The 11,925-nt window shown below is 42.7% G+C and overlaps 1 protein-coding gene and 1 long non-coding RNA gene across 8 annotated transcripts; one reads left to right on the top strand and one right to left on the bottom strand.

Moving 5' to 3' along the window:
- Positions 1–102: 102 nt before the first annotated feature.
- LOC119016600 lies at positions 103–10,983 on the bottom strand. 5 transcript variants are annotated; one of them, XR_005074205.1, is made up of 6 exons: positions 9,729–10,983; positions 9,502–9,594; positions 9,104–9,223; positions 5,799–5,923; positions 4,214–4,357; positions 103–1,786 (listed from the first exon to the last, which is right to left on the bottom strand). It is a non-coding gene; the product is annotated as an uncharacterized LOC119016600 (long non-coding RNA). The 5 variants fall into 5 exon arrangements; XR_005074206.1 differs by having other exon boundaries at positions 9,522–9,594; XR_005074204.1 differs by having other exon boundaries at positions 9,522–9,594; positions 9,733–10,983.
- Positions 2,052–11,876, top strand: zgc:175214 (uncharacterized protein LOC557610 homolog). Of its 3 annotated transcripts, none has more exons than XM_037092541.1 (8): positions 2,052–2,376; positions 2,826–2,925; positions 3,126–3,497; positions 5,731–5,884; positions 7,887–7,929; positions 8,412–8,453; positions 9,126–9,208; positions 10,992–11,876. In XM_037092541.1, the coding sequence occupies exons 3-8, from the start codon at positions 3,473–3,475 to the stop codon at positions 11,110–11,112; spliced, it is 468 nt and encodes a 155-aa protein (XP_036948436.1). In that variant the 5' UTR covers positions 2,052–2,376; positions 2,826–2,925; positions 3,126–3,472; the 3' UTR covers positions 11,113–11,876. The 3 variants fall into 3 exon arrangements, with proteins under 3 accessions (XP_036948436.1, XP_036948426.1, XP_036948416.1); XM_037092531.1 differs by having other exon boundaries at positions 2,641–2,925; XM_037092521.1 differs by having other exon boundaries at positions 2,052–2,925.
- The last annotated feature ends 49 nt before the right edge of the window (positions 11,877–11,925 follow it).

Here is an 11,925-nt window from a genome sequence, read left to right as displayed (position 1 = left end):
CAATCTGGTATGACCAGAAGTTTACAGGAGCTAATACTAAGTAATGTTAGCCAAGGTAAAGGTGTTATTGATAACATAAAGACACAAACTCTATCTCCCCCTTCCACCGCATTGACAGCATAACTGTTTTTTCGAATTATAAAGTGGTTGCCAGTTTGTTGCAGCTAACGTCGTAAAACACAAACGTTGCTATCACTAATGTTAGCTACCGTCAATCTCACTAATGCAAGTTCACATAAATAGCGCTAATGCTAGCTAGCTAACACCACATAATACCATCCAAATAAGGTTTTTAGATGAACTACACAGCATTCATTACCATTTACAAAGTATTAAAACATTGGTTGCAACTTTACAATACTATATTGCTTAATAGATGGTTTATAAAACATTACATTGTTTGTTAATATTGGAATAACTTAATAGTGGTTATAATAAATTGTTACCAGTCACTTCAATGCCACATTCATGCTTACAACCTCTACAAGGTCACTCCAAACAAACAAGGGACAATATATCACTACTGTAACTTTCACCTGCTGCTCGCTATACCTTATATTTGCTGTAGCTATCTATTAGCTCAGTTAGCCAGGCAGCTACTGACCTTAAAACAAAGTGGTATTATGGGATAGGGCAGGCCTGGGCTAGGTGGCTAGCAATGCTAACTTTCATGGATAATGCTAGCTCATTTTTTGAACGTTTTACACTAAGATTAGATAAGATCATAGCTTATACAATGCACCTTTAACAGTTTAATGGACACAATCCATTCTGGCACATGTAACAAGAATTTATCAGTCTTATTAAAATAATGCAAAAATCCCAACTAGTCCATTTCAATCAGAATACTTGTATGTGAGTTTATAAATCTTTGCAAACACATTTCAGGCCTTAAACCTTGTCAGGAACAAACCAAACCAAAAATGACGCTGTATTTCAAATCAGGCAAACCTATGATTTATGCAAAAACAAAAGGCTGTGAGAGCAAAAACAATTTACATGTCACGAAAACAAGGTCAACATTTGCATCTCTCTCACTCCCTCATTTTCCCGCTTCATTCCCAGTTTCATCCGTCACTCCCTGGTAACACCCTGTTCTCTGAAGCACTAGGGAATTGTCTTCTGTGTTTGAAAAAGCCTTTATTTTTTTTCTCCAGCTGAATATGTGTAGCCTGGGATCACTTTACATCCACTGAACGTCCTGCATACAGTGGTGTTTTCATGGTGTTTTCATTGTAACTCACAAGAGGGCATGCTGTCACCAAAAACACCATCTTGCAGAGACAACACAACCCTGTGGCTTCAATCATCTTTGACTCTGAAACCTGTCAACAACCGACAATGCATGCAGTGTATTAAGAGCTGTGTTTGTGCTCATGCATCTGTGTGGCCAATCCAGCTGTTCCTCAGTGTTCAGCAGCAGTAATGTCATTACTAGAGCAGGAGGGGAGGAGGGGAGGGTGAATGAAAATGGCATGGGTCCCATTGAAGCCTCTCCCTCCCTCCCTCCCTCCCCCTGGGGATTGGCCGAGCAGCACTCCCCTTGACCGTCTCACATCTCGCCCAGTAGCCCAGCAGCTGTTCTCTCCTACAGCGAATTGGCAGCCAGGGCTGCTGGTGTGGGGGTGGACGTCTTTGTCCAGGGCTGTGATGTTTTTTTCTCTCTCCCTTCGTCTCCCTCCTTTTCTCTCTGTGTCGTTTCCCTTCATATCTTGCTTCCTTATTCTCCTCGCTCTTATTGACCGAGGTTCCTCATTCCCTCCTCCTCCGCTCTACCTGCCTTCCTCTGCAAAAGAGTGACATGATGTTTATATATAGATCACACAAACCAAACGTGAAAGTCTGCCTCCTAAAAATAAGATCTGTGTGTGTGCAAAGGAAGGAAACGGTGACTTGAGGTTGCGTCATGTCTTCTTTCGCTGACCTCTGCTTCACACAAATGGCTTTGTTTTGGTTGTCAGGACATCAGCCATGCGCATGCTACTGACCAAGGCCTGCCTTGACTTTGCTGCAAACGTCTCTCTTGTCTCCCTCTCACATATACATGCACAGGGGTGTGTGCACACAGACACACAGGCGCACACACACACACATCAGCATGCTTGCAGGCGCCCCATTCGTCAGTGTCTGCCTCATTCTGCCTTCCTTCTGCCTGCAGATTGGAGGACAGAGTCAGCGAGGGAGGGCCGAGGGAGAGGAGAGTTGCGAGGCAAAACGGCTGGTCACATGAGCGCAGATCTGTTTACAAACCCAAGGCAGAGCAGAGCAGGAGCAAGGGGAGGAAGGGAAAGGCGAATCGCAGGCTCTCTCTCTCTGAGCACCATTAAGGACTGGAAGAGGAAGAGGGGAAGCCTGCCATGACAAAGCCAGCTGGAGGTGGGAGAGACTAAACACGACACACGCAGACACACACTCGTGCGCACACACAGCCTTTGTCTCAGATTTTTTTTTTTTCTCAATTGAAGGAGCAGATGGTTAGAGGGAGAGTAGGATCTCCCCCCCTCCCTACACACACACACACGCACATACACACATGCACTGACTGACACACAAACACACACTCCACCAGCGAAATACCAGACCCAGCTAGAGGACTGTTGTTGACTGCATGGAGCTGTCCTCACTTTGTTTGGGCTTTAGAGGGAAGCACATCTCTGCCTTCTGCACTGAGGAGGAATACCCACTGCAGGATCAGAGGACTGGAGGAGGAGACAACAGGGGAGAGGAGAGGGGGATGAGACTTGTGAAAATCCTCTGTTAAAAAAGCAGCTTTGCGAGGAAGACAAAGCACGGACTAATGCCAGATAATTACCTTCACTGGACAGGAACTGTCATTTTGATCGGTGGCTGTCATTGACTGTGGCGAGGGGACGACAGCGCAGACGGGAAAAGTGAAGTCAAAGGAGGCCCTTTTCTGCTGGAAATGTAAGTATTTCCTGTTGCCAAGCAGCCCGTGTCTTCTTCCATGACATTGTGACTGAGTGCGATTCTGCTTTTCACAATAACAACACCTGATAAACACATGGTGTTATGAGGCCGCTGAAAAACAATCACGTCTCCTCAACAACATTTCTTTTGTCTCTCCTTCTCCCTCCTGTGATGACATCATTCTCACTGGGATCCAGGAGCACATGAGGTCTTCGGTCCCAGTCCAAACCCCAGTCCCAAATCTCCCAATCTTTCCACGGGGTGGTTAATCCAGATTTGGGAATGCTGGGCAGCACAGACTGCTGAGCCAACAAAACCGCACCTCGCAGGGATTTGTGGAAATCTGTGCAAATCTGAAAAATCTTGATGGTTGTTTTCGGAGGAGCAGCCACGACCCGACAGGAGAGCGATCCAGCCCGGGGTGCCTGAGTCCAGGCTCCAAACAGATACAGTGTCCAGAGCTGCGGCCCACAAGCTTGGCTCCCCTCCAGCCTTCTCCTGACAGGGCCTGAATATACGGCTGCTGCCCTGGGAGTCAAATTTCATGCAACCATTCCAATGGTGTAACGGTAAGTGAGTGGATTCTCTGCCGTCTGCCAAACACACAGGAGGTGGTAGCACGTGTGCTTGTATCTCATAAACTTGGCTACTTAGTTGCAGGCTGTCAGCTTATGGGATCCATGTAATGGATGTAGTTGTGCTATGGTAAATTACTGAGGGAGTGGAGGCCGCAGTTAAAATAATCCACATTCAAGGTCATGTTGTTTGACAGCTGAAACTGAAGATATTCTAATCGCTAACCCTCTTGTTTTGTTACTGTTGACTGATTCTGCAGGGCATCCATGCCTGGTTCATAAGTGCGTCTCTCATTATGCTACCCGAGGTCTTCCCTACACTAAAACCCCTTGTAAATCCTCCCAACCCCCAGCCATGTTAAATTATCCAACCCATACCCCCCACAGTGTGCAAGCTGTACCCATTCATTCACTCGAAAGACACACACATGGACATTTAGAGGCTGGCAAAGAGCAGCCCCGCTGCAAATTAATAGGAACACATGTGGCCTGTGGAAGTGGGGCTTCCTCTGCTATTGTTTTACCAAATGGTCCTTTAGTCCCCAGAGTTCATCCTATCTAATATACTCCACCCCCTGCCACCTGCAACATGCACACACACACACAGACACACAGACACACACACACACACTTCTATCGTACAAATACATGCAGACAGACACCCCCACTGTTCCATCCCCCAGTGCTGTCACACACACACTACCAGTCACCTCTATAGAGTCTGTGGAACAGATGGTGGTGTGGCGGAAGTGCTGTCTGTCCTCCATGTTTGTCTTGTTCACAGCCAATTAACGCACAGTCCTGTGAGCGCTTCAGTTGCCACCACAGTGCCAGTCACAGCTCCCTGGACACACCTGCAGCCAAACAAACAGCAGCAATCACGTTTACGTACGGTTTAGCGTCCAGAGGCCCGGTGGTGCCACAGATTCATGTTGTAGTTAATGATCAACAATCTCCTACTTCACTGCCATGATTCCTCTTTCGCGATAACAACTTAAAATAACCATCATTAACAATTAGTTTTGGTTAATAAACTTTGGTTAATAGTTATTTTACTGTCAGCAAACTATGAGATGCTTTATAAACTATTTATTAAACGAGCACTATGTAGTACTGAGGAAGAAATTTTAATCATAGATAAAAATCTTCATTGGCTGATTTTTTTTATATCTAATCAAACTAAATAAACAAACTCTCTTTGCTTTCGTGACTGAATAAACTGAATAAACAAAATGACCTTAAGGACGACACAGTTTCATTCTGTTTTACTTTGTTTGTAAGTGGTGGACCCCACCACCTTTCTCGCTTCAAACAGTGTTCTGGGGACTTTATTTTCCTCTGAGAACAATTTGTTTATATTAATACCTCATTAATATTGTAAATATTACAATTCTGAGCTTGAAATTCTTCTCCAAAACTACAAAGTGCCCCTTTAAGCAGTGGAAAGGTTCATAAACACCTGTTGCAACTTTATGTTGGCCATCAAATTAATGTTTTTGGATAAACCACACATATATTGAAATATCTTCACACTAAACAATTGCTTAAAGGTGCACGATGTAGTTTTGTAAGTATACAATTTCTTCCCCACAACCTCATAGTGCACCTTCATTGTTTGTTAACAGTGAAATAACTCTCAGCTAAAGTTTAACTATAAATTTACCATTCATCGATGATGGTTATTATAAAGTGTTATTTCTTTCTCTTCACTGTACTTTTTTAATACAGTTTTTACTGCTTGCCAACAATAGGCAAACACAAGGTTTCCTTGACAAAGGAAAACTACTTTCAGTGCAATCGTCTGCACAAATTGCAACATCTGAAGTTTATGCTACAAATATAGACTTGCACTGTCACTACTAACAACTGAATACTGTAGATCTTCAGGGAGCTTTGGTGGTTTTAGTGGGAAGGTAAACAATGAAGTTGCAACACTGGATGTTGTTGTTTTTTTCCAGCAGATCTCTAATTTGAGAAAGAAAATGCAGTTTAAAAGACTGAGGCAGTAAACAAACAGAGCAGAGAGACATCATTTAGGTTTTGAGGTTAACTGCTCTGCTAGTCCCACAGAAAGACAGTCACTCCTCCACTTGTATCCATAAAAGAAATCATAGAGAAAGACCATTCAACTTGTTATTTTGCAAACATTATGGAGTCTTAACCCGACAAGGTCACAGTTAAATGTGTCTTAAGTGTGTATCCTGTGTCTGCAAACTCTCTCTGGTAGGATGCCTGTGTGGTTTGGGTTCTCAACGCTCTGAACACTACTGCAGCATGACGTCTGACATCTATCACCTTCCGCTCAATGTGTATGTCATTGTGCTGGGCATCGGCCTCTTCGTCTTCATGCTCAGCCTCATCTTCTGCTGCTACCTATTCAGGTAGGTCGAGGAAGTTTGTGAGGACAGTGGTCTGGGTGACTGAAAAATGTCAATGAGAAATTAGGTACAAACACAGGAAGTGCGAAAACAGACAGCATGAGGGCAAACCAGTCAGAGATTATCTGGCAGTTTGAACAAGCAATGCAAGACAGTGTCACAGCCTGTCAAAATTCATTTAAAATAACTCAGGTAATAAGATCTTGATATGTGTTGACAGCAGCAATCATGATACAGATTTATGGAGCGTTGCGCTGCAGAGGTGCCAAAGTCGCTGTGTGTAGTCAAACAAGACGCAAATGCTGCAGAAACAAAGGCGAAGCGATTAAAAGATACTGTCAGTATTAGCATCTGTATTATTTTTAGCATTAGCGTATTGTAGATATGTTGCTGTCTGTGTACTGTATATGTTGGTCATAAAGTAACAATATATTTAAGTGCAGAAATGTCAAAGTTATGTTTGATTTTATGTATTTGTTTATTTTATTTGACAGGGACAGTGCACAGCTTCTTAGCTGTACCAGGGTTAGCTAAGAGCTAATTTGCATCTGTAGTCCCTGAGCAGGAGACAGAAATAACATCTCTTTTCAGAAAATGAGTTAAAAAAACTGTGGTGAAACTGTGTCATATGCATATCTTTGCCTCATTTTTATGTAAACAATGCAACAAATGATTAGCCTTTGTGTAATGTGAAAGAGGATGTTGGTGATGATAAACCCAAAGAGTTATCCCAAGCTCTGCAGTTCACCCCTCAGTTCTACAGTGCGCTTTAGTGCCTTTCAGCTCCAGCGTTCTGTTTTGGTTCAGTCTCAGTGCTGCTTTCAGACACAACAGGCAGCTCCTATCAGTAAAAACCTACTTAGAACTGAGAGCAGAAAGGCCGTCTTGAAAGTTAACTAACCTCCTGACCAGCTAGATAGGCAGAGCAAACGAACACGACTCCAACCGCATGCTAATGTCGCTCCATGTCTACTGGGTGTGTAAATAAGCAACTGTTTGCGAATATGTTTGCTGTGTCAACTTTATATAGTCAATATTGTGTTTACAACTTGTTGTGCAAAAAAAAAATCAATAAGTGCATTTTTACCACATCAAAATGTTTCTCATGATAATGTAAATCAAATATAACATTGTCAGCTAAAATGTTGATGATTAACGGCCTCAAAAAACGCATCATCAGTCGATAAAAATCAAAATTGAATCCATTGTCATCCAAAACTACAAACAAGTTTCTATGACAACCAAAGTCAGTGGTTCACAATATGTCTATAAATTCTTCCCAGAATGCTTAATTTAAACAGACCTACAGAGGAAAAGCTATACAATAATTCACAAAAAAATTTGGAGGAATATACAAAATTATACAAAAACAGAATTCTTTTAACTTGGGTGATCACCTTGCATACCCTTGGGTCCCAACACACGAGGGCCATTGCTGAGCGTCCATGGCTCTAGTCTTTAGCACTGTTGACACTACTCTGCCCTTGTCGAATCGGCAGATGAGAGGAATCATTCGGATTGCCTGTTCAGCTCAGCAAATGAGTACATGAGAAGACAATTTAGTGTGGTCGTCTCCCTATTTTTTCACCACTGCCTCTTCGTCAGTGTCATTTGCAACTTTTTGGAGAGAGTTGTGTCGAAAATGCGGCTTTATCTCGACAGCGATTTTTATATCCGAAGTCCTGAGTCTTGTTTTCTCTGTTTGAATGCTGAACACAGACTACTGCCACCTAGTTGTGAGGAGAGGTATTTCCTCTCACGCAGGCACAGAACACACAAGCACGTCGGCCATCAGCTGAAGTCTTTGCAGTGTGTTCAGGTGCAGCTTTTTTGGCCAATACAGCTGTGACGTGAGGCGGCGCAAACATCAGCCTTCGTCGCTGCTAGTTCTCTAATTGGGCCCTCAGACTCACCTGATGACCCGGGTTAAGAATGACTGACCTAGGTTACGTTTGTCACCATGCTGCCACTGTACAGATGTTTGTCGTCTCTCTGCCTCTTTCAGGTTGAAGCAGCAGGGAACGAGGGAGCAGTTCAGCTACAATGAGGTATGTCACTGCAGTAGATGTCACTGTGGGTGAACATGTCACACCAGCTTCTGAGGCAGGTTATAAATACTACTACAGCATTTCATGCTGTGATAGTCAACTGTGAAACCTAACACCACCATTTATAGATGACCTTGAGAGTCCATCCGTTTGTCATTTACCTACTCTGATTGAAAACTGTCCGCCCAGCAGGTAGCAGCCGGCCGTAGGTTTCGGTGACAGTTGGCGACAGTGTCTTGGGCTGCGGGGAAGGTTAAACTCCAGCCACAGCTGTCTGAATTGCCTTTATTTATAATGATTCTATTATTTCCAAGCAAAAAGAGTACACGCTACTCTTGTGGACATTTTTGAGCCAGTCACAGCAGGACACTGAGCCCATCTCGGGCATTTGTTTTACACCGTTGATTATCAACGTAATAGTGCTGACACATCATTCACATGACCCACTACCTCTCTCCTTCCCCTCCCCTTTCCGACTGCAGGTGGTGCTGAAGGGAGCGAGCAAGAAGCTGAGCCTCCTCGGAGTAAGTCGCTCTTTCTGCAAAGCCCTTTTCCACAGCCTCTTGTGCAAGTCAGACGGTGTGTGTTAAAACCTGGCAACTGTGCACAGTTCGCGAGCTGGCTTCGAAGCAAGTTCACAAGACCCATTATACGCAGGGAGGGTTCGGCTGGTTAGCTTAATCAATTTCTCGTCTCAGATGTGATTAACATGCAGCACGCACTTAGAGGAGGCGTCCTCAACACATCTTGTTGCTCAAATCCAGACGTTTAGGAATCATGTCAGAGAGGCCGCTTGGCTCTCTACTTGTGACAGAATTTAGGACTCCAGGAATAACTGCACTCATTTAAAATGCATCACAAAAAAGATCTCTGCTCTGTCTCTTGTGAGTCCTATAAAGATTTTAAGATTTTCCTCCCAGGCTGGTGGTCAGGAGTAATTTTGGCTTTCGATTCGATGTGAAGCAGTCCTGTTACCTCGAAATATAGTCAAGATAAAAAAGAAGAAGTGGTGATTTGCGAAACGCTGGCTCTGAATCTAGGTCAAATTAAATTCATTTAGCGCTCAAATGTTTAAATGGCAATGTTCTCATCTGAGATACAAGACCACTATTGAGTAGAGACTGAGGCCAAGAAAAACAAAAAAAAAAAAACCAAAAGGAAGTAAAACACTAACGTTGTTGTTTTTGTTCTTGCAGCAAACCTGTGCAGTCTGTCTGGAAGAATTCAGGACCAGAGATGAACTTGGAGTGTGCCCTTGCTCACATGCATTTCACAAGAAGTGAGTGTTTTTAAGCTGGAAAATAACAAGTAGACAAATGTTAATTATTAGGGAATTAGTTGGGAAAATACGCTGTCTTTTTCCGGCTGAAAATTAGATGAGAAGGACACTGTCGTTGCTCTGTCTTTACGACAAATAATCTACACTTTGCTTCAGTTTGAAATAAGCTTGGCAATAAGTTCCTTCCTGCAGCACATAACACCTGTAAGGCCACAACTATTCCTATTTAGCTGACAGCGTAACTGAATTTTTACAGACTAAACACATGACATGTAAAATGTTAATCCACTCACCTGTAGTCACATTTTCTTACCTTTGGATGGACCCACGCTGTGTTTCCAAGCAAGCTAAGCTAACTAGCTAACAAGCCGCTAGCTGTGTGTCAACTACAATTGGATAAACAAGGTTTCAGGCTTGTTAAAGACTAGAATCTTACTTTAAAATGTTACAGAAAATGAGCTAATATTATCCATAGAATGTTAAGACACAACAGTATTGATGTGCTGTTTTGCAAAGATACCTACTGATGGTAGCATGACAACGAGCTAAGCGCCATGTCTTGTTATAACGTTAACGTTACCACTTTTGTGCCTTCCCTGTAGTTTTAGTTAGAAGATGTAAAATTTACACACATTTACAAATTTACAAATTTGCTTATTCTAAAAAATAAACACATAATGTAAAGAAATATGTCATCTTTTTAAAGAGCTAGGATATTAAAGGTTATTTGATACATTTAGTTATTCTGTACACATTCACCGATAAGGGTAATAAAGGGCTGAACAGTTCAGTTATTCTTGTATAAAGAGGATTTATGTTTCCTCAACAAAAATATATGGGTTTAGGTATATATAGCCAAATTCTTACTTTAAACACCAGAATCCACCCGAAATTTCCATTGGGTGCATACATAAGTGAAGAAAAAACTTTTTTTCTTTGTTTATTTTTACCAAACTAAGATGAGTTAGTTGCTCCCTTAAGTCATCATAAACACCTTTGCTGAACTCAACACAAATGTCCTGAAACTCACCAAAACACTTTTGGTTTATATTTCCACTGACACCTCTGGTTTGGTCAAAATAAATAAGTTTTAGATGGGAAAATATTCCTGCTCTACGCAGTTTTCATCTTCTGCTGATGCTCTCTTTTCCCCACCCCTGTCTTCTAGTCCCAAAGTCACAGTCCTGGTTAGAGCCGCTGTAAATCGCCTCCATACTCCAAACTGGCATCTGTCAGACTCAGAGGCTGCGTTCAGTCTCAGACCTGTTGAGCTGAACCCCGTCAACAGCGTTGTCTCCTCCCGTCATCTGAGGCTGCAATGCAGACAGACTCCTTTCCACTTAACTCCAAAGCAAACTGACCCTCTTCCCATCAACAGCTAGTTTCTACAGCAAAGGATAGCAAGTCCAGCGCAGTGAGCAGCAGTTAGCGGTTATGCTGCCCCCCATGTTTTTTGAGCTACCCTTGAATTTTGATAATTTCTTACAAATTACACCTTTTCATGTATCCTCCCCTCATCTACAGCAAGAAAAAGCATATGCGTATTTCCCACAATGTCTATTCTTCATGGTGAATTAGTGGAAACAGTATTTTTACATCTTAGTGATCAAGTGAAGTGACAAAGTAAATATAATAGATCTTAAGTTAAAACGCAATGTACAAAAACAAACTCACATTCTGCTTAATTGTGTTTTTTCAAGAACCTTTCAAACACTTCTTTCTTGAGTTACTGTACAGTTTATTCCCGGTTGCACATCTAAGCTAAATATTCCTGTTGTTGTAGGTGCCTGCTTAAGTGGCTGGAGATCCGCAGTGTGTGCCCCATGTGTAACAAACCCATCCTCCGGCTCCACACAGATGCTCCCCAGGGTGCGGAGGGTCCAATGGACCCTGAAGAGGTGTGAGGGTGCTGTGACAGAGGAAACCCCTTGCAGAGAAAACACACACATTAAATACACTAGGGATGATGGACAGCGGTCATCTTTAAGACATCTCACAGGAAATGTTGATAATGATCCCAAGTGGCCGCCCTGCTTCTGACCTTTGAGCAATATGCCTTGCTGGGAATTGGATATTGACAGCACCAAAATACGATTTGGTCAGATCAGTCAGGGAGAGAGTGGATGAATAGGACCTTTTCATAAAAATAACAAAAAATGCTCCTAGTTCTACTTCCATATTGCACTTTTCACCAAAAAACATGACAGGAAAAAGGAGCCACATTAGAGAGCAGGATATCATTGCCACCGTCACTGGACGACTAGTGCAGCACTGCCAGAGACCAACAACACTTGGCATTGAGCAGGACATCAGAGTACAGGATCAGTATGGATACCTCTAATATCTCAGGGGTGTTACCAATACAGCCAGCACAAACCATGTCAGTCACCCTATAACCCCTGTGCCACACATGCATCTTCAATACTGCCAATGTAGGTGAAACGCTCCAGCAGTCAGAGGTAGCCATGCCCTCCGGCTGAAACCAAGACCAGCGGGATTACAACCATGATGATTTAAGTAGACAATGTTGTTACCGATTGTGTCCCAGGCCCTTTCCTTTTAAAGAGACTGATAGAAAACTAGTCTTGCCTGTATGTATTGTATGTAAACATGTCCCTATATATTGTTATTTTGTATTTGTTGCTTTTAAATAAAACGTCACGTAATGTATTGTAATAGTGTTGGATTTATTGAAAGGCTGGCTAGAATAATAGAAA

The sequence above is a fragment of the Acanthopagrus latus genome, chromosome 1 (genome assembly GCF_904848185.1).
Source record: "Acanthopagrus latus isolate v.2019 chromosome 1, fAcaLat1.1, whole genome shotgun sequence".
In the NCBI taxonomy this organism is placed as follows: Eukaryota; Metazoa; Chordata; class Actinopteri; order Spariformes; family Sparidae; genus Acanthopagrus; species Acanthopagrus latus.
The sequence above is the reverse complement of the archived record's forward strand: the minus strand, read 5'-3'. Positions and strand labels throughout refer to the sequence as shown.

Coding starts and splice junctions, on each gene's coding strand:
- zgc:175214 (XM_037092541.1), top strand. CDS start 3,473: ATGCAACCATTCCAATGGTGTAACG. Junction 7,930..8,411: donor AGCAGTTCAGCTACAATGAG/GTATGTCACTGC, acceptor TTCCGACTGCAG/GTGGTGCTGAAGGGAGCGAG. Junction 8,454..9,125: donor AGAAGCTGAGCCTCCTCGGA/GTAAGTCGCTCT, acceptor TTGTTCTTGCAG/CAAACCTGTGCAGTCTGTCT.